The following is a 20,003-nucleotide window of genomic DNA, read 5'->3' on the forward strand; positions in this document are numbered from 1 at the left end:
CTTGGGCTATCCCTGTAGTCTCTGGCACCATCTATCTATTCCCCCACCTGTCAATCCTATTTATCAAAGCCTTTAAAAACATACATTCCCTTTACTCTATCAGTGTACTATCTAAGAATTTATCCTTACCCATGAAACAAACATCTACACAGGAGGATGATTGCAGCAACGTGGTTTATAATTCCAAATCACTGGAAACCATCCTCCAAGAGAAGACTAGTAAAAATCTATGTTACGTATTCAGTACATAATTGCATTCAGCTATTACACTGATACAGATTATAAGTTGGTAACCAAAAAGTGGCAAGGCGTTACAGTATATACAAAAATACTGGCTCAAAGTTAGATGAGTAGATGTGAAACTCACCTCTGCCAATTATTAATGTGTGACCCCGAGCAAATCACTTAATCTGGGACTTCCCTGGTGGCGCAGTGGTTAAGAATCCACCTGCCAATGCATGGGACATGGGTTCGAGCCCTGGTCCAGGAAGATCCCACATGCCACGGAGCAACTAAACCCATGTGCCACAACTACTGAACCTGTGCTCGAGAGCCCTCAAGCCACAACTACTGAGCCTGCATGCTACCACAACTACTGAAGCCCGTGCACCTAGAGCCCGTGCTCCACAAGAGAAGCCACCGCAATGAGAAGCCTGTGCACCGCAACGAAGACCCAATGCAGCCAAAAATAAATAAATGAATAAAAATTAAAAGAAAAATAAGTCATTTAATCTTTCTGAGACTGTTTCCTTCCCTGTAAGATAGATGACACTACACATCTTATTAACTTGTTGAGAAGATAAAAAATAATGCATATAAGGGGCTTAGCATCTGGAAATAGCATCTTGCCCTTAGTAAACCCTCCAGAGATTAGTTTTTGTCACATAAAAAAGATTTCTGATTCTGAAAGGCCCAATTCCATCCAGCCCACTCTCTGCAGCCTCCCTAACAGTCAAAACAGTTCCAATATGAAAGCAGCTGTATCAGATCACATGGCAGGCTGCCCCAGCTTAAGGCAGCCCTTTCTGAGGCTGATCTGACTCTCAACTTGCATAGCCTGATTCTACCACAAAGAACAAGCCTACCTTCTTAGTCAAAGACTAAGACCACTAAGGACTACCATACCACTCCACTCTACCCTCAAGGTGTTTTCTCATGCAGTCATGTCTTTCCTTGAGATGTAGATTCCAAACCTTTCACATTCCTGGTCATCTTCCTTTTACTTGTTTTTTGGAACATCCTAAGGTACAATAACTAAGATAACAGCTTTCACTCACTGATGCTTCCTGAGCACCAGGCATCGGTACTGCCACTTTGTATATGTACATATCATGTTACTCACAAAAATCCTATAAAGTGGATGATGACATCCCCATAGAAGTAGAAACAGATTCAGGGACGTTAAGCAAGCTGCCTGGATTATACATTTCAAAAATGGCAGAGGCTGTTCCCAAACCTAGACTTGTCTGATGCCATAAGTCAAAGATTCAAGCCAACAGCTATGCCTGCTTTGTAGAGAGAACTATGATGCTCAATCCTGCTTCAGTAAAACGAAAAGCAGAACCCTGCCTCTACTCGTTCATTTTCTTCTTTAATAACAAAAATCCCAGCCTTCATTATTTCTAAAGCAATTTTACTTATCTTTTGAGTCCCGGGTAAATTCGATTGAGAGTTAAGGTCAAGTCACGCTCGGCATCAGCCAACATAAAGCCCAAAGAAAGAACCAGGAACCTCCAATGCCTCCGGTGGGGCACGACGCTGCCGCCTCGCCGCACTCCGCCAGCCACGTGACCTAGGCCACGAGGTTCCCACGCGGCCACCGCCGCCCCACTCACGAGAAAAAAGCAACAAAGCTCAGCGCCACATAGTCAGACATCGTGGAAGAGACGCTGAGACTCCAGGCTTTCCGGCCACCGCCCAGTGTTCGGCACAAAGGCCTGGCAGACACTGGGCTGGCGAACCCCACAGACCTCCCTACCTGCAAACCTAAGCATGTCAGGGCCCGGAGCCCTGTGGTCATCCCACCCCAGCCCACGAATCATGCCCGGGACTCACAGCGCCTGTTGCCTTGGCGAACTTGTTGGCCACGTCCGAGAGCTGGTTATCGCGCAGAAAGCCGAGCACGAGGGGATACAGGTCGCTGGGAACCACGCGGCGTAAGCCGGCGTCCGCCATCCTCTCGGCAATACGCGTCACTACCGTTGCCGACGCACGCGACTCAGGAACCCGGAAGAGGAGGGGTAGGGGCGGACCCGCGTGACGCCATCGTGCCGCGCAGGGCACGGCGGAAGGGGCGGGCGCACTCCGCAGAGCAGCCCCGCCCACACCTCGGAGACAGGGTAAAGACGAAATCTACTAACGCTTTCCGGTCCCGCGAGTGTCGCCATCTTGGTAAGGGTGGAGCCCGCCGGTCTGCTTTGTGAAGGCGGAACCCTGACGTCAGGGGCCACGCCCTCAGCCACGGCGGGAAAACTTCGGATTTCCCGCGCCCTGCCTTTTTGATGGAGCCACCTTTTCTCAGTGCTGCGGTTACCCGCGCCCCTGGCATCTGGATGCCAGAGTAATGAGTGGGCCGGGGGGCCCGAGCTGACCTTGAATTCCTCTAAACTTGCTCACATGATCTCCCAACCTACCCTATTCGCGCTGCCCGTGGACTCCCACTCTTCATCTTCACTGCCTCCAACACCCTGGGAGGCCCTTTCTCAAGATACCACCCCAACCTCTGCATTCCCATCTCTATTACAGCGGACACTTCAGATTATCTGTGGTAGTGGTGAGGCGCTGACCTTCAAAACTGCCCCTACCTCAATCATGACTTGCCCATGAGACAACCCTTTCCTCTTACATAACACAGCCTTAGGTCAGCTCCATGAAGGGAAAAAGGGGTTGTGCACCAAACCTGAGTGACAGCAGCAATCTCTTCAAACCTATAATCCTGAAAATAACCCTTCTACCTCCTGGGGACAGCCCACACTATGAACCCTCCCTGTGGAAAAACTAGAAAACCCCTCAGCTGCCTCTCCTTTTGTCATGAGTACTCAAATTTATCAATCAATGCTCAGGCCTGCCAAGTTAATTCCAAGTTCTATCTTATGTCAGTTCGTATTAGCAAACAGCAATCCCTTCAGTCCTATGCACTACCCCTTGACTATTTCCCATTCATGCCCCTCAGGGAGGTAAGGATCCACTTTCTCAAGGGACACACCTCTCCTTTGCCTTTCTCAGGCATTCCCCTGTCCTTGGTATATAATTCCTACAACTCCCTCTTCCCCAAAGGTCTATCCACCTGCATGCATTCTTTAAACATCTGAGAACCTGCTGAATGCCAAGCATTGTGCTCAAGCTATTATGGTCCACATACACACAAGTCTCGGTTTCAAAAACCATTATTTGCAACAGTGTGAGCGTCCTCTGGGTCCTTGATATTAAAATTCCTTCCTGGACCAGTAGCACCACCTTTGTTGGAAATGCAGAATCTCAGGCCCCATCCCAGAAGTCAGAATCTGCATTTTTAAAAGATCTCCAGATGATTCAACTGCTCTTTTAAAGTTTGAGAGGCACTCCTAGATGACTGATTTCACTTACAACACTCTTGAGGAGCAGTTTCAAGTGGTCAGGATACTACACCTGACCAAAGAGGGGTCCTAGGAATTAAATGGAGGTAAGCATGTCCCTGTTGTGTTCAGAGAGGAAAAGTGACTTGTCTGGCACTACCACCATAGAAAGAAGCACAACAGCACTTGGCAGTTCCCTCTAGTTCATGTTTATTAGTCTGCATAGTGACTTCGATTTTCCAAACACTGGGGGAACCCCTCAACCCCATCCTTCTTACATAGGAATGCAAGTTAATGTGTTTCAATGCCTATTATAAAAAACAAATACCACTTTAAAAAAATCTGATTTAACACATTTTTATTTCACTTTTTTTCCATTTCTTTATAAAACAGTCATCTCCTCACTAGCAGCTGTCTCCCCTAGACTGGGGGAGGGAATGGAGGAGGTTGGGCACCTCCAAAGAAAAGGGGGTGGGGGAGAAGGGCCCAGGGTTACCTCCTGAGGTTCTTCTGGGCCTGTTTCAACAATGTGTCAAAGTCAAGAGAATCAAATTTGCTCTTTACAGGAGCAGGGTCAAAGTCTTCCCGGTTGGAGTCTATAAAGGTAAAGAGAGACAAACATCAAGGTCTCTGAGTACACCTCCCAACCACAGCGTCCTCAAATGGCCAGCTACCTCTCATGTCTATAATGGATGGAGCTAAAATCACCTGGATATTAAGTCAAAAGACAGGTGAGCACCCATTTCTCCTCTCATCCCACCCCTTAGGCTCTTCACGTGTCAGAGGAAGACAAGTCTGCCTAGCTAGCGCCCCTCTCAAAAGCCTGGGGACCTTTTGAGGGAGGAGATGATACCAAAGGCTCAGGGCCTCCCTCCACTCACCAAGATCAGAATAGCTTCTCTTGCAGAACTGCCTGCGGCCCCCAAAGCAGAGATCAAAGGGCTGTTCATCTGCTTGCCTCAGCTTGTGGCCACTCTCAATGGCTGCAAATGCCTCCTCAGCATAGCGGTAAGTGACGAAGCCATAGTTGTCACTGGTGGGGAGGGTGAGACAGAGGCTGACATGGCTATTTGGGCACATGCCATGGAGAAGAGACAGCTCGCCAGGGTACAGTAATGGACTGGGGTGGTTCTTCTCATTCCCCAAATTGCCAACCCTCTAACTGTAGAAATGAAGGTGCCTATATTGCCTAGGACACCAGAGCAAGGGGGGAGAAACAAAGAAGCATCAAGATAGATAATGAGACAGGACATCCTGACCTTAGGGCCCAACCTCACCCTTGGACACGGAAGTGGATGGTGCACTCCTCAATCTCTCCGAAAACAGAGAACCTCTGTTTCAGCTCTGACCTAGTCATGCGACCAGGTATCTTCCCAATGAAGACCACTCTTCTCTCTTCCTATGTTAGGTCAAGGAAAATTGACACACTATGAGCCAAGGCCATAGCTGCAGACGGCTCTCTGAGCTCATGTCATGGCTCAGGGACAAGCCCTCTCCTCCCAGGAGCTGTTCCTCTACTCACTATTGCACGCTCCTTCTGCAGAACTCTCTGCCTTTGGTAATGGTCGTGTGAACGATAAGAACTGTACCTGACAAGAGAAGAAGGTGCCATCAGTGCCCCAGACATTACGCAGCTCAAGTCTCAGAACTCTTAGGCACCTGCACCCCAGATGCACCGACTCCCTGAAAACACGCTCACCGCCGCCTCCTGTCACTTCTCCGGCGAGGAGATGGAGAGCGGGACCGACTTCGGGAACTAGATGATGAGGATGAGGAAGACGAGGAGGAAGATGAGGAGGAGGAAGAGGAAGAGCATCTTCGGGAACGTCCAGAGGAACTGCAACTGGACCTGGAGAACAAAGGGGCACACAGGAATGCTGGGAGCAGTGCAGGTATATTCTACTTACCTCACCTTGGCCCCAGCCCTGCCTCCCTGTCAGGAAGCTCAGGACCAAAGGCAAAGCAGAGCAGAGGAGATCTAGAAGAACTCTTCGCAGATGACCAAACTGAGAACCTCATGAACTTTAGATGTTCTAGAGTATTTGGGCACAGATCATATTTATTTTCAATTATGCAATTAAAAATAGAAAAATATTTAACAAATCAGAAAGAATAAAAATAACGGAGACTCGGAGATAAAAGGCTGGGCCCTAGGTCTTACAATTAGCTGCGGGTGGGGAGGGGGGCAGGCCTGGGTCTCTGGGATCCTGCTCCCCTCATATGTCTCATAGGAGTACTATGAACACGGCATTTAGGGGATGTGCTAGACCTGTAGTAGGGGACATTTCTGAAGATAAGCTTCACCATCAAAAACCAAGAATTCTTCATTGATTAAGTGGAAAAATTTGGGTCTATTACTGAGAAAAAGGTACTGCCAGAAAATAGCTGAGGCCACAGTGACACTCAAAGGAACTGTCCCAGACTGTTTCCTCAACAGATGATTAAAGGAAGGACTGTTTGCCATTAACAACCCACTAGACCACCATCCCACATACTACCGGGAAAATAGCAGAAATAAGGACTGATACAGTATGCAAAGGAATCAACGTGGTCAAGATCAAACCCTAATTGTCTCCCCAAGGCAGGTCTCCAGGAAGGAGGAGACCTCAGAGATATCCCAATCTCCAACAGGGGATAGAAGCTATCTTCTCAGAGCTTGCCTCCTTCGAATCCAGTAAAGGGGGAGAAGACAAAAGCCAAAGACAGAAATAGAAGCCTTACTGCCTGAAAGTATCGATGTGCTAAAGCTTTCAGAGTAAACCAGAGGAGAGAAATTCCAAAGTGGAGAGAACCTAACAGGCCATCAGAGCTCACCTTCGCCACCTCTTGTGTGGGGGGGAGAGGGACCGGGACCGGGACCGGGATGAGGAAGACGACGATGAGGATGAGGAGGAAGATGCTTCGCTGGTCCGGTTGGACCCAGAGCTGACAGAACGGTTGCTGCGGCCACGGCGGCCTTGCCAGCCCCGGCTTGGGGGGCTGGCTGACCTGCAGGCTTTTCGATAACAGCGCATTGACTGCTGCTTGGCTGAGGGATCAGGGAGAGTCCTAGTGTTCGTGTCATTCCGGCAGGGTGAGGCCTCAGGGGACAGCAAGGTGGATGGGGCAAGGCAAGGGGCTGGGGGATCTGCCTGATCATTGCTAGTCCTGTGATCAAGTGGCTTCTGGGAGGCAGCTGTGCATGGGGGCAGCGGGGTGGCTGGGCCCAGGGACAAGACAGGTTTGATGGTGATATCCTGATGGCGTTTGACATTCCATCGGGAGCCCACCTCTGGAATGACTAGGGCAGGCGTCTTTTTTGGGGGGGTCCTGCTCCGGACACAATAGTCATGGTCCCCAGAGCCCACATGGACTGGACTAGGGCCATGGACCCCTTCTTGGAGGCAGGCTGCAGCTGGATGTTTGGCCTCTGTAACTCCTTCAGGCTTCAGGGTTCCCTCCTGGGCGGTGGACTTAGGAGATTTGGCTTTGGCCAGCAGTGAGACAGCAGCCAGGGGCTTCCATAACTGATGGGGAGGGGTAGCTGGAGGGGTGAGCCCTGTGAGGGGAGGGAGGATGGAGATAGCAGGATGAGATCCGATTCTACACTTCTAAACACTGTGAATATAGGCTCCAGGGATCCCCACTTCATCTCACAGAGTATACTAACAATGATCAACAGCCCAACTTCTCCCACTGTTAAAACTGCTCCTTCCCCTGAGTTCCCCATCTTGGAGACCAGCAGTAGACACCCAACCAGCTTTGGTCCTCCTGAACTGTTCAACCCCTCACTGCCCAAACCTAGCTGGTGGCCAGGTCCTGTCTGTCCTACCTCTTCATTCTTAGACTCACCCCCTGTCCTCAGAACTGCCTGACTTCTGGGCTGCATCTTGCCTGAACTCATGTAATTGTCTCCTAATAACCTCCTACCTCGGGCATCACACCTGTCCACCTGTCTTCTACATTCCTGCTGGTGGGAGCACCCAAAAACCAAACTGGTAACGTTTTTACAATTGCTTCTTCACTGTACAGTATAAAGTCCAACCAGCTTAACATGGCAGTCAAAGTTCCCATAACCTGACCTCCTGCTTTCCACTCCAGCTTTCTCTCTTCCTTTAGCTCTGCCCAGCACCCTGATCAACCACTACACTCCAGCCAAAATGAACCACTCACAATTTCCCAAAACATACCGGGCTGGCTTTGCTTCTCCAGCTCACTCAAACCATTCCATCTACCTAGAATGCCCATAAACCTACCTGATTGGTATCAGTGATTTTCTCAAGCCTCCACTTTGAGGATTACCTTCTATATAACCCTACCCTGACTGTCCCTCTTCAGACCCCACTATAAGCCACACAGGCTTCTTTAACACACAACGTCTGATACTCAACATGCTCATTTGTTTACACATCTGACATCTGCCCCCTGGACTGTGAGAACCTCAAGGACGAGGATCAGATCTCTGTATCCCCAACACCTACACACACTTGGTGCAGAGCAGGCTCTAAAAACATTTGCTGCATAAACTAATCAAAGGCAGAGTTCCCCACCCTGAACCCACCTGCCACGTTGGCCAGTTCTGGGGCTTGTAACCGGTCTAGGGGCCTCTTCTCCTGGGGAGTGTCAACGCTGCTGGCGGGGGGAAAAGGGAAAGCCTGGTTCATTGCCTCCTCAACATCTTGTACATCTGCTTTGCTCACAAAGCAATGGGAGAGGGGTGCGTGCAGAGAGGAATGGGGGGCACAAACTGCCCCAATCATTCTCCTCCAGCACAAAAGGGGTCTTAGTGACTGAACTTTATGTAGGTTGGGTCTCAATTCAGCTCTGCCCAATTCCTGGATGACCTTGAATACCCCCCACCTCCTCCAAGCCAGGAGCCTCTCGTGCCCGGCTCAAACCAACCCAAAATCAATGTGGAGGAAAATATGCTTGGCAAAACAGGATGGGGTATTGTGAACATGAGAAAAAAAAAAAGGCCTCTTGGTGCTGGAAGAATGGGGAACAAGGAGGTCCAGGATGCCTGTGCCCTCCAAGGAGTCAGGGGAGCCCTAGCCATGAATATCCTCCCCCACTTTTTCTTACACCATTACCAGTGCTGAGCAACCTTAACGCCTGTTAAATAAAGGAAAGAAATCCCCAAAAGCACGAGTTGCCAGAAAATAAAAGGCATCACCATTTGGAACCCCAGACTGGAATAAGCCAGAAAATGGTACATATATATCCTCCTCCTTCACCACTCAAGACAGTACGCTGTAGTGATGGGCTGAACCGGGGGTGGGGAACAGGGAAAGACTAGAGCGGACTAAATGTCCCTGTAACAGAGGCATCCAGTTGACAGTCCTGGAGTACCGGCCGGCTGCTGACCAACAGCTGGTAGGGTAACTCACTCATGTCCCCATACTTACCCTGAGTTTCCTACAGCCAGGCTGTCAGCAGGAGCCGGGGGAGGGCACTCCTTTTTGGCTGCAAAGAAACCATACTAGTTAAAAGCCCAACCAGATGTTCCATACTGAGGAGGTGCAGAAGGGCTGGCTCTGAGACCCAAAGGAGGAAAATCCATTTTGCCTACATACTCCATTTGGGTCTCCCCTGAGAGATCCATTCTCCTCCAGTGGGTACCCAGGTATATTTTTAATCATGTCTCTTCTCTGCTCAGAAACAAGCACACTCCCCACTGAATCTGGGGAGTCCAAACTTCTAAGCCTAGCATTCCAGGCTCTACATAACCCACCTAACTAACTTCCTAGTCTTATAACCTACTCTTGATCTACACTTATATTTTCTATTTTGCCTTGTACTACCGATACCTGTTACCAATTCAGCAGTCATTTCTGCAAATTCTTCTCCCCAGTCAGACCATAAGCTCATCTGAGAACAGGACATAATAACTCCCGCAGCACCTAGATCCATGCCTTGTACTGAGAAGCTGAGCTATCCATTGCCTTTCAAATACATGCGATCTTTCCTATACCTCTGCCTTTACTCATCAGTCTCTGAATTCCTGTCTTCCAAGGCTCACCTGGAGAGCTACCTCCCCAAATAACCCAACACACTTGAATCTCCCGATCCATCTACTCTTTATAGTTCTTGCCATGCTGTACCCACCACTCTCCCTGGCTTAGATTGTGTCACAGGTAAATCTTGTCTTCCCATTCCAATTAGGGGGCTACTCTAGTGGCTGAGACTCCCCTTCTCCTTCCCCCCAGTTTAAGCAACTACAGGGCTAGGCCCAAAGGAAACATCAACAAAAAAGGGTTGGAGCAAAGCTACCCAGGTTTCCTCACCTTCTGATTTCTCAAATTGCTCCAGCAGACTGGACAGGTCCGATGCCTCAATTCCTGTGGAAGCGTACAACACAGCCCCTATCAACTGAGTACACAGGTCCCAGAAGTCCCAAATCACCTCACTTCTTCCCTAGGCTCCCCATGCTCACTGTACTAAGTAAACCAAGGCAGCAACACAAAGCAGAAAGAATCAAACCAACCCAGACTTCTACCTCTCAAGAACTCTCCAAAGAAATCCAACAAAGGCCAGCCCCATCAAGGTAGTTTATCCTGTTTTATGGAGGACACTCCTCACACAACCCCCATGCCATTCTTCACACCAACGGAACTGTGTGGCACTCACCAATCTCACTGATGAAAGCCTGTACCACATCCTCAGGACCCTGGGTACGTGGGGTAGGCAGAAAGGACAGTGTCCTTAGACGCGCTGGGTGGACAGCAGGCAGCTTGGTGGTAGTGCTCTGCCTTGGTGCAGATGTGGGAACAGCCTTGGCAACAGGAGAGGGTGCCTTCTCCCTGGGCCTAGCTTCCTGGGGCTCAGGCTTTAGCCTCTCTGATGCAAGCTCCTCAACAGCCACACTCTCAGCAGGCAGACACGGTGGAGCCTTGATCCGAGGGCTGTGCACCGGGGAGGACACCTTGTGTTTCAGATGGGGAGATGCAGGCACTGGCTTGACCTCCACCTTGGTGGGCTCTATCTGTGGAGCTCCCTGACCAGCTGCCCCAAGACTGAGGGGAGGAGCCATCGGCACAGTCAGTACACTATCAGGAGGGCCAGGTGGGATGCCACTGGGCTCCACCTTGGGTGAGGGAACAGCTCTTCCAACAGAGGTTAGAGGCAAAGGAGGTGGGGGAACAGCAGGCCAGAATGGAGGGTGTTGCAGCCCTGGGCCCCATCCCAAGGGCCCATAGGTACAGCTGGAGCTATAAGGTGGGACTGGGGCAGGAGGAGGTACCCAAGGCACATTGCAAGTGGAGGGCACAGCATAGGCACCTGGAGTACCAGACACTAGGGGCACCGTCGGTGGAGGGGGCAAGCAAGGATAGCCAGAAGGGGACAAGGGGGGATAACAAGGCCAGGGTGGCACAGGGGCATAGTGAGTAAAGGGATCAGGTGGCACTGGCCCCACAGACATCGGAACACTAGGAGGCTGCAAGGGTGGTGGGGGCAGACTGGGGACACTTTGCCCATTTGTGGGAAGGGGCAGCATGGGGGTCATGCCCAGCCCACCCGTGGGAAAAGGCAGGGCAGTGGGCATTGTGGGGGGCATGGACTGCACAGCAGGAGGTGGAGGTCTTGCTGGCAGTAGCATCTCTTGGGATGGCACCTGCTCAGTGGGAGTTGAGGCCACAGGTTTGCTTGCAGGTGGCTCAGGACTAAGAGAGGCAGGGCTGGGACCCATAGGAGCAAAGCAAGCCTCAGAAGGAGCCTCAGGGCTTCTCTGCAGAATTGTCTTCTTGGCTGTGGCTGGTGGGACAAGACAAGGGATGTCTGCCAGCCCTGTGGGAGTTTCTGGGAGGCTGGGCCACTTCCCAGCTGGGGGATGGGGGTTCCTCTCTTCTGCCTCTGCTTGGCGCTGCTGCCTTCGTCGCCGGTACTCAGATAGGCTAAGAGGCCGAGGCCTGGCTTCCTGGGCTGTTGCACTAGTACCAGTTTCCCCCTTCAGAGGACCCATGACCTCCTTGACTTCAGGATTGATGGCCTTTGGGGGGTCTGAGGACTCTGCTTCCAGGAGGAGCTGGGGGGCTGGACTCCCCTGGGCTGATGACACTGCGCCACGTCTGGGATCAGTTGGCCTAGACTTAACTAGTACAGGGTCAACTGGAGCCAGGTCATTGGGAAGAGAGTCAACTTGTACTGGCTTGGCTAGGATAGGGTCAACTGAAGGCAAGTCATCTGAGATGGGAACAACCACTGCACGGTCTACTGCTGCTGAGTCAGCCAGAACTGGGTCAATCAGCACTGGGTCAGCTGGGAGAGGGTCAACCAGCTCTGAGTTCGCTAAAGCACGGTCAACCAGTTTAGGGTCAACAGGTACAGGGTCAGCCACAGTGGGATCAGGGTCAACTGCAGTGGGATCAGGGTCAACCGCAGTGGGATCAGCTTCAACAGAGTCAAGTGGCATGGGGTCAGCTTCAGAGTCAACCAGTGAGAGATGGGTTGAAACAGGGTTGGCTTGGATGGGGTCAACCAGGCTGGGGTAGAGGTCTAGAGGACCTTCTTTAGCAGGACTAGCTTGTCCAGCACTACTCTCCAAGTTCCCAGAGCCAGGCTTCTCCAAGGCAGCTGCCCAGGCCCGAGCCCAAGCCTGGGGCTTCCCTCTACCACGGGGAGGCACAACCTCTCTTTGAAGGTCCTCCTGAGGCAAGCTGCCTCCCTGAGAGGTCAGCTCTGTAACTGCTGTAGACTGCCCACGAGAGGCTGACCTCAGCCTCCTGGCATAGCCTTCTGCACAGGCAGCTGGCTGCTCCTTGCTCTTCTTCTTCCTGCCCTTTCGAGCTCTCTGGGAACTTAGCATTGTGTTGGCTGGTGGGTTCTGAGGGCCCTTGGGTGCCATTGGCTCCATGACCTCCCTGGGCTCCAACAAGCAGGCTGACTCCAGCTTTTCCTTTGAGTCCAGTGACAACCCCTCTTTCTCAGGGCAGAGGGCTTCCCTGGGCACAGCAGCCTCTGTCTCTGCCTCTAGTGTAGGCATGAGCAGCTGCAAGGCCGCACTGGCCTCTAGCGAGTTATCCAGGAGGACAGGCTGGGGTCCAGTAGGGATCTGTCGCACCACAACTGGGATCTCCAGGTCGTTGCCAGCTGTGGCCGCCTGGCCCACAATTTCCAGCACCACACAATCCTCAGGCAGTGTCAAATCACCTGGCTGCTCTTGAAGCTCATCCTCAAGTGCCGTCAGGTGGGTGAGGTTAGGCAGGCAGTACGGGTGCATGGCCCGCACCAGCTCACTCAGGGAGGAGATGCTCTCATCGCCAGCTGCCTGCACTGCCATCTCTGCTGCTACTGCTGTTTTATCTTCCTCCTCGGGACAGGCCAGGTGCATGGGGAAGTCTGCGATGCTGCTCACAGAGTTGTTGAGCTCCCCAGCAAGCATCTCGCTGCTGAAGCCGGCCACCTCCTCCTCTTCTTCCCCATCACTACGCTGCTGGGGAGGTGGGGACTGGCCCCAGCGGGGTCTTGACCTTGGGGGTCTCCAGCTAGGAAGCTTGGGGGAGGAGGTCTCCAAGAAAGAGGGTGGAGAGAAGTCCCAAGGAGGATCTGTGAGAGACATCTCAACCTACAGGAGAGAAGATAAGACATAGGAGTTTTCTCCAGGAATATCTTTTTCCAGACATGTCCCCATATATTCCTCCCCATTGGGAGTCCATGAGGCTCCCTAGGTCAGGCTTACCCCACTCACTCTACTACTGCCTGTGCTGGGCCCCAATGGGTCAGTCGGGGTGATGAGGTCACGTTCTGGGGGTGTCCGAGAGAGGCTGAGCAGCCTGTGCAGCTAAAAGGGAGAAAAAGACCTGAAATGTGTTTGTGCTTCAGAACTTTATGAGTAGGCTCGTGGATGTGGTTCTAACCTTTGCACCAACCACACACCCCCTTCCCCTCATCCCACACTTACAGAGGAGCCCTCCCGAGGTGACACAAGCAGCTCTGAGTCAGGAATGCTGTCAAATGGAGACAGGTTCTCGGAATCTGCATTGTCCAAGATCTCTGTTAGAGCTGTGAGCAGTGACACTTCATTCTGGTCCTCCAGAGATAACCTGCTCTGCTCAGGAAAGACAACAGGAAGGTCCCACCACCATCCCTATGACCTACCAGGCCACTGAGAAGGACTGGATGCCAAGAGAATCCCTCTCCCAGGCTCAGTTCAGCTCAATTTGCCAGAGAGAGATGTTAGTACCAGGAGGCATGGGTTCCAATCTCATTTACTACCATCCACCATCTCTCTAGTGTCAACAGAGACCTGGCAAAACTGAGTCTTGAACTTATGTTTCATACTCCCTACACTCTCAGGTAAGATGTGGGATGCTCAGCAGACAACCCTTGGCTAAGCTGGAATTGGACTCAAAACACAGATCAGAACCCTCTGAACATGTAAGTCAGGGGCCCAGGCAGGGTGAAAGGCCTTGGATGATAATCCAAGTCTGCCAGGGCATCCTCTTACATGGGATGTAGCCCAACTCTCACTGAGAAACAAAAACACACTTCAAGGACTCAGGTTGAGTATCTAGGAACCAAGGTGCTAGGAGAACAGAGCCACTGAGCCAAAGCTCCTGCCTGAAGACCTCCAAGCTCAGCCCCAGCTCACCTCTCCAAGGCCACCAAAATCTTCAATGAGGGAGATGAGGGAGGCATCCATATAGCTGTGCATGGTCCCCAGCAGTGTCCCATCCTGCAGTATCAGCTCCTCCATCTCTAAGTCCTTGTCCCTCAAACAGGGGCCCAGCCGAGATAGACTGACAAAGCCAGAATCATCCCCCTCCTCATGCAGCAGCACCTGGGGCAAAAGGGAATAAGGTCAGGAAGGCACAGTGAAGGCTGCAGGGCATGGGCCCTCGGGGGCAGCTGATTTACACACTCTGTAAACCAGGTACCGAGCCCTCCACCAATGGCCTCAGACTCAGCAGGAGCCCCAACACACTCTGGACTTGCTGGGCAGAGAGAAGTACAAACTATGAGCCACAGCCACAACCAGATGGCAGTGTTCAAGAACCTTCTGGGAAAAAAAAAGTTTAGACTCCATCCAGAAACACTTGGAACCACACGAGATTGATAAACTGGGGAATAAAAACATCAAAAAGACCAAGATTGTTGAGAAGAGTTATCTGCTGGCAGTGATGAAGACAGACACTCTCAGGGGCACACCAAAGGAGAGGAGGTCAGTAAGCAGGCAATTCCAATTACAACCACCCTACCTCCCTCAAATCCCACTTAGGCCTCTCGTCTCTGCTTAGCTCAAATCCCACCTTCTCAAGAAGACACCTCAGCCCTCCCCAACGCATCTCTCCTCACACCCCGAATTCATACGTGTTCCTGTACCGCTCACTTCTCTGGCAATCACATCCTACCCACTTCCCTACCCCATGACATTCCCTGCATCATTACTAAAACTATATTCCAAGTTCCTTTGGGGCAAATAACCCTTTGTATTCTATTAGCTTATATCTTTCTTGGCTCTTGGAAGGGTTTAAACTGTGCTTATACTTCCTGGTCACCCACCATGCCTGGCACAGTGCATCACAGTATACACAACTGACAGTCACACTTATTTCGAACTTCTATTTTGAAGGCTCTACAATGTGCCACCCAACCTCTCAAAGGTAGTCCCAAGGGACAAGTCTCTTCCCTACCCCAACCAGGTTAGAGCAAAAGAAGAGAAAGCTTGATTCTGTGGACGGAAAAGCCCCGCCCCACCCCACCTCTTCCCTGAGAACTAACATCTTCAGCCTTGTCAGGCAGGGAGCCATCCGCCCAGGCCTGTCAAGAGTGTGGGCGTGGGCAGGGCCAGAAGTGGCTAGAAGGGCTGGCAAGGCCAGAGGCAGGGGTATCTCCACTATACGAAATTATAGATGATGCAAAGGCCAGAGAACAGGAACAAACACGGACAAGCCAGTCTTACCTCTCCTTTGGCAGCAAAGGGAAACTCTGTACCTCTTCCAAAATAAAAAAAAAGCAACAGGTGTGACTGCACCCCCCCCCCACCCTCCTAATCAAGCTGAAGAGTAACAATGCCCAACGAGAGAAAAGGATAGATAGGGACACTTTAGGAGGCCAGGCCCAGAGATGAAGTAAAAGGTGGCAGGTTTTAGGCACTAACTCCTCCCAAGCCTTCACAATCCTGTAATTACAACTAGCAACTGAATAGCACCTCGCTCAGCAAACACTCCCAGGTGAGCAAAGAGGCTGCATCTCCTGCCCTGCCACCTACCTGACCCAGCTACTAGGCCAGAATCTCGAGACAATGTCCAGCTTTATGAACCACTCATCACCACTTCCATCAGGCAGGTACTGGAGCCCCAGTCAGAGAAGCCCCTCTTTACCTGACCTCACCCATCCCTCCCCTCAAACCCCAAACAGCACAGCTCCCAGAGTACCAAGATCATGGAGAGGATAAGCCCAGGCTAAGAGTGTGCCAGCCACCAGCATCTCTTAACTTTAACAACCTCCCGACTGGCTTTCCCATATCCGGCTTGTCCCTGCAGGGTTCAAAACCAGCTACAGACGTGAAAATACACATTTGATCACCTCTTGAGACACTCTCTAATCCCCTCCAAGGGCATCTTCCCGCTCTTAGCACTAGGTTTAAAGTCCTTAAATGGCTTACAGTGGTCCTGGTATTCCCCACCAGACTCCTCCAGCGTGTCTTCTCTCACCACTCTGTCTGTCTCTGTATACACCAGCCATACGGGTTTCTCCAATAAGCCATGTCCTCTCCCACCTCAAGGCCTTCACATACTGTTCCCTCTGAGGAAAGCTCCCCCTCCCCTCCGCCCCCCACAATCTCACCTTAAAATGTCTCTTCCCAGACCCTGCAAGGTAGATTACTACTGCTGATTATATAATATGCTGCACTTTCCTCTGTCCTCATCATTATTTATTGTCTGTCTAAAACATAAGATCTGATAAAAACATAAGATCCTGGAGGACAGGGACCATGTGTGGTTTACCACAGTATCCCCCTATGTCTAAACATAATGGAACCTCAGTAAGTTCCTGGCTGATTGACTAGCTTCCACATACTCATCTTTGTGTGTGTTTGTGGTGAACAATCTCTCCACAAGACCCTCTCCAACCCCAAATGACTACCTAACTTGGACTACAGCTGGATCATGGATACTTCCTGCCTCTCCCCCAAAGGGTGGGCAGCACCAGCCCCACAAGATATGGCCTCTGAGAAAATAAGGGAAGAGCAGGTGGGCAGCTCCCAAGTAGAGCCCCAGAAGCCACTCCCCACCCCCCACCCCCAGGGCCTGGATTGGTCTGCTAGAACTGATATTACCTGGCAACCTGCAGCCCAACTCCCACCTAGAAACCAAAAAAGAAAAAAAAAAGCTTTCAAGGACTCAGCTTAATTGCTTAAGCAAGATAACAGTTCAAACGAAGTCTTGCCGACCTCCACTCTGGGTGGGAACTTTTAAGAAGCCCTGGTGAGGAATGGGACGATAACACTTTTAAGTATGGAGAACTGAAGACCAGGAAAAAAAGAGTATGACAGAAAGAATGTCCCCCCCGCATTTAGTAAACGTTCAACTGGTGTTGAGTAGTTCTCAGATCGCCTCCAACTTTTGCCATCCCCAGCACAAATTCCAGAGAAGCTTAAACACAGACCATCTCAAATTTGTCTGTATCAATTCACAGGAGCAGGCCTTAGCTGCCTCCTCAAAAGCGATGCTTGAGAAAAGTGAGGGAAGGAGAGGACTCCCTTTCCTTACTTAAGCCTGTGCCATGTAAATGTTGAAACCTCCCATGCCCCTTGGATCACGAACGAGGCAGGACTGCAGGCAACAAAAACGCCAGTGCCCATGCCTCACAACCCACCCCAAGCCGGTCGGAAAGAGGCCGCCACTCCACAGCCCTTCAACCTCAGCCCTCTACCCTCCCCAACACACTCCGCCATCCGCAGGGCACAGACTACCCGCACACCTGTAAAGTCCTTTACCATCCGTTGTCGAGAAGCAACGCGGATCAAAGCAAAAAGAAAAAAACTCCTCCAAGGCTCTGGGCAAAGTTGATTCTAGCAGCCCCTACCTTCCTTCCTTCCCAGCCTGGGGCCCCCAGCGCCGATCGGAGATGGCGGGACCGGCTGAGACACACCCAGTTCCCGGCAGTGCGGCTCCAGCGCCGATACGAGATGCCCGGCAGCCTGGAGCGGGAGCCACGTGGACATCCCCTCCCCGCCCCCACGTGGACCCGAGGGCCTCCTCCCCCCCGCCCAACCCACGTGGGTGCCGGGGCCGCCTAGAGGGGGAGGGGAAGCAGACAAATTATCCCGGGAAAATCGCTCCCCCCACCCCACGTGGCTCCGAAAAAGCACTGCGGCGCTGGGCTACAGACAGCCTCCACTCGGCATCCTTAGAGGGAGGTCTTACTCTAAGTCCGAGTCCCCCCACACACAGGGGCCAGGTTTCCGACACCCTGCTCTGCCCCTCCGGCGTTCCGGAGGAATGGCCATAAGGACCCGCCTCTGCCCGCATCCCCCCAGCAAACGACCCAGGTCCGGTCGGTCCAATCCGTCTTCCGCAGCCACCCGGCATCGACTCCCGAACGCTTCTTCCCTTTCCTGTGGCGTCCACGTGTCACCGCCCGGCACACGCCGCTTTGCTGCCAGCCGCGGGCCGCCCGCCAGTCTCACCTGCTCCCCGCCACTCACAGCGCCCACAGTGCCATACGGCGCTTGGCTCCGACTCCCCCAACCGCTGCTGCGCACTCCACCGCCAGGGTCGGGGCCGGAGCCCCCACTCAGAAGCGGCGCGACTCCGTCTCTCAGTCCCCGGCGCGCCGCCATCTTGGCCCCTGAACACCCGGCGCAGCTCTGATCGCCGGCGCCGCCTCGCCCAGCCGATTGTAGGAAGGAAACTACAACTCCCGAAAGACACTGCAAGACTACGAATCCCAGAAGACTGAGCGGCGATACCCATTTGCACACGGGAAGAGGGCACTGGCCTCACGAGGGAGCCTGGGAGTAGTAGTCGCATTCAGCAGAGCCTGAGTGGCACGTGCTAGAGGCATACTGTAATGCATAATTTTGTGTTGCGCGCGGGGACCTAGCTGGGGAGCGCGAGGTAATAAGGGGATAATTACCTGTTGCGTATCTTTTTATTTTCCCAATTTGTCCAACTGTCAGAACCCCCTCTTTGTCTGACGTTTTACCTGCTGCACGTTCCTTTCTCCTTAGTCCAAGCGGGCCTGTGTTTTGAAACAGCACCCCCTCGTGGGCACCAGCACTCCAGGAGCTAAGCCTCACCCGCTACACTGCGGCACTACCGCGAGTTTAATCTTAGAACACAGCATTATCGGTGTCTCTCTGAGCTACTCAGAAACCCACGTTCGTGTCTCATCACCAAATTTACTTCCTGCTACTGCAGATCATCTTGCTATCTTCCAAATACAACAGGTGTTTTCCTGCCTTGTGGAAAACTTTAGCCTCAAAACATCTTTGAGGCCCTGTTTTATCCGGGAAAGACTTTTTGGTTATCCCAGCCAACCTTGATCCCTCTCTGTATTTCCACAGTCCATCACTATGTCTATTATTTACTCATTTGCCATTTAGAAGCTACTTCATATTGTTTTCTTTTTCTTTTTTTAAATATTTATTTATTTATGTGGTTGTGCCGGGTCTCTGTTGCAGCAGGTGGGCTCCTTAGTTGCAGCTTGTGGGCTCCTTAGTTGTGGCACACGGGCTTCTTAGTTGTGGCACGCGAACTCTTGGTTGCGGCATGCCTGTGGGATCTAGTTCCCTGAGCAGGGATGGAACCCAGGCCCCCTGAATTGGGAGTGCAGAGTCTTAACCACTGTGTCACCAGGGAAGTTCCTGTTTTCTTTTTTTTTTTTTTTTTTTTTTTTGCGGTACGCAGGCCTCTCACTGTTGTGGCCTCTCCCGTTGCGGAGCACAGGCTCTGGACGCGCAGGCTCAGCAGCCATGGCTCACAGGCCCAGCCGCTCCGCGGCATGTGGGATCTTCCCGGACCGAGGCACGAACCTGTGTCCCCTACATCGGCAGGCGGACTCTCAACCACTGCGCCACCAGGGAAGCCCGTTTCCTCTTTTTTTTTTTTTTTTTTAACATCTTTATTGGGGTATAATTGCTTTACAGTGGTGTGTTAGTTTCTGCTTTATAACAAAGTGAATCAGATATATATATACATATGTTCCCATATGTCTTCCCTCTTGCGTCTCCCTCCCTCCCACCCTCCCTATCCCACCCCTCCAGGCTGTCACAAAGCACCGAGCCAATATCCCTGTGCCATGCGGCTGCTTCCCACTAGCTATCTACCTTACTACGTTTGTTAGTGTGTATATGTCCATGACTCTCTCGCCCTGTCACAGCTCACCCTTCCCCGTCCCCATATCCTCAAGTCCGTTCTCCAGTAGGTCTGCGTCTTTATTCCTGTCTTACACCTAGGTTCTTCATGACAATTTTTTTTCCCGTTTCCTTATTTTTAAAAAAAGTTTTGTATTACAAAAATTTAA

The 20,003-nt window shown here is 51.8% G+C and overlaps 2 protein-coding genes across 12 annotated transcripts in view; both read right to left on the bottom strand.

Moving 5' to 3' along the window:
* NOLC1 (nucleolar and coiled-body phosphoprotein 1) overlaps positions 1–2,208 on the bottom strand; it is a 31,693-nt gene extending 29,485 nt beyond the window's left edge. For all 4 annotated transcript variants that reach the window (XM_073794041.1, XM_073794040.1, XM_033841821.2 and 1 more), the window contains exon 1: positions 2,056–2,208. In XM_073794041.1, coding sequence (XP_073650142.1) covers positions 2,056–2,175 — 120 coding nt within the window. In that variant the 5' untranslated portion in view covers positions 2,176–2,208. The remainder of the gene's footprint in view (positions 1–2,055) is intronic.
* Positions 2,209–3,895: 1,687 nt separating this feature from the next.
* Positions 3,896–18,349, bottom strand: PPRC1 (PPARG related coactivator 1). Of its 8 annotated transcripts, none has more exons than XM_019939867.3 (14): positions 18,166–18,349; positions 14,122–14,310; positions 13,432–13,578; positions 13,219–13,311; positions 10,161–13,095; positions 9,818–9,871; positions 8,939–8,996; positions 8,095–8,165; positions 6,369–7,092; positions 5,254–5,403; positions 5,077–5,143; positions 4,832–4,953; positions 4,436–4,587; positions 3,896–4,150 (listed from the first exon to the last, which is right to left on the bottom strand). In XM_019939867.3, the coding sequence occupies exons 1-14, from the start codon at positions 18,316–18,318 to the stop codon at positions 4,047–4,049; spliced, it is 5,019 nt and encodes a 1,672-aa protein (XP_019795426.1). In that variant the 5' UTR covers positions 18,319–18,349; the 3' UTR covers positions 3,896–4,046. The 8 variants fall into 8 exon arrangements, with proteins under 8 accessions (XP_019795426.1, XP_019795425.1, XP_004310589.2 ...); XM_019939866.3 differs by having other exon boundaries at positions 8,095–8,162; positions 13,210–13,311; XM_004310541.4 differs by having other exon boundaries at positions 13,210–13,311.
* Between the last annotated feature and the right edge of the window lie 1,654 nt (positions 18,350–20,003).

Source organism: Tursiops truncatus, chromosome 16 (assembly GCF_011762595.2).
Source record: "Tursiops truncatus isolate mTurTru1 chromosome 16, mTurTru1.mat.Y, whole genome shotgun sequence".
Taxonomy (NCBI): Eukaryota; Metazoa; Chordata; class Mammalia; order Artiodactyla; family Delphinidae; genus Tursiops; species Tursiops truncatus.

Bases quoted from the DNA above. Each gene is read 5' to 3' on its own strand.
- PPRC1 (XM_004310541.4), bottom strand. From the start codon at position 18,318: ATGGCGGCGCGCCGGGGACTGAGAGACGGAGTCGCGCCGCTTCTGAGT. The intron at 8,997-9,817 runs GTGAGGAAACCT...GTTTCTTTGCAG, and splicing joins GCAATTTGAGAAATCAGAAG to CCAAAAAGGAGTGCCCTCCC. The intron at 5,404-6,368 runs GTGAGCTCTGAT...TTTGTTCTCCAG, and splicing joins CCACACAAGAGGTGGCGAAG to GTCCAGTTGCAGTTCCTCTG.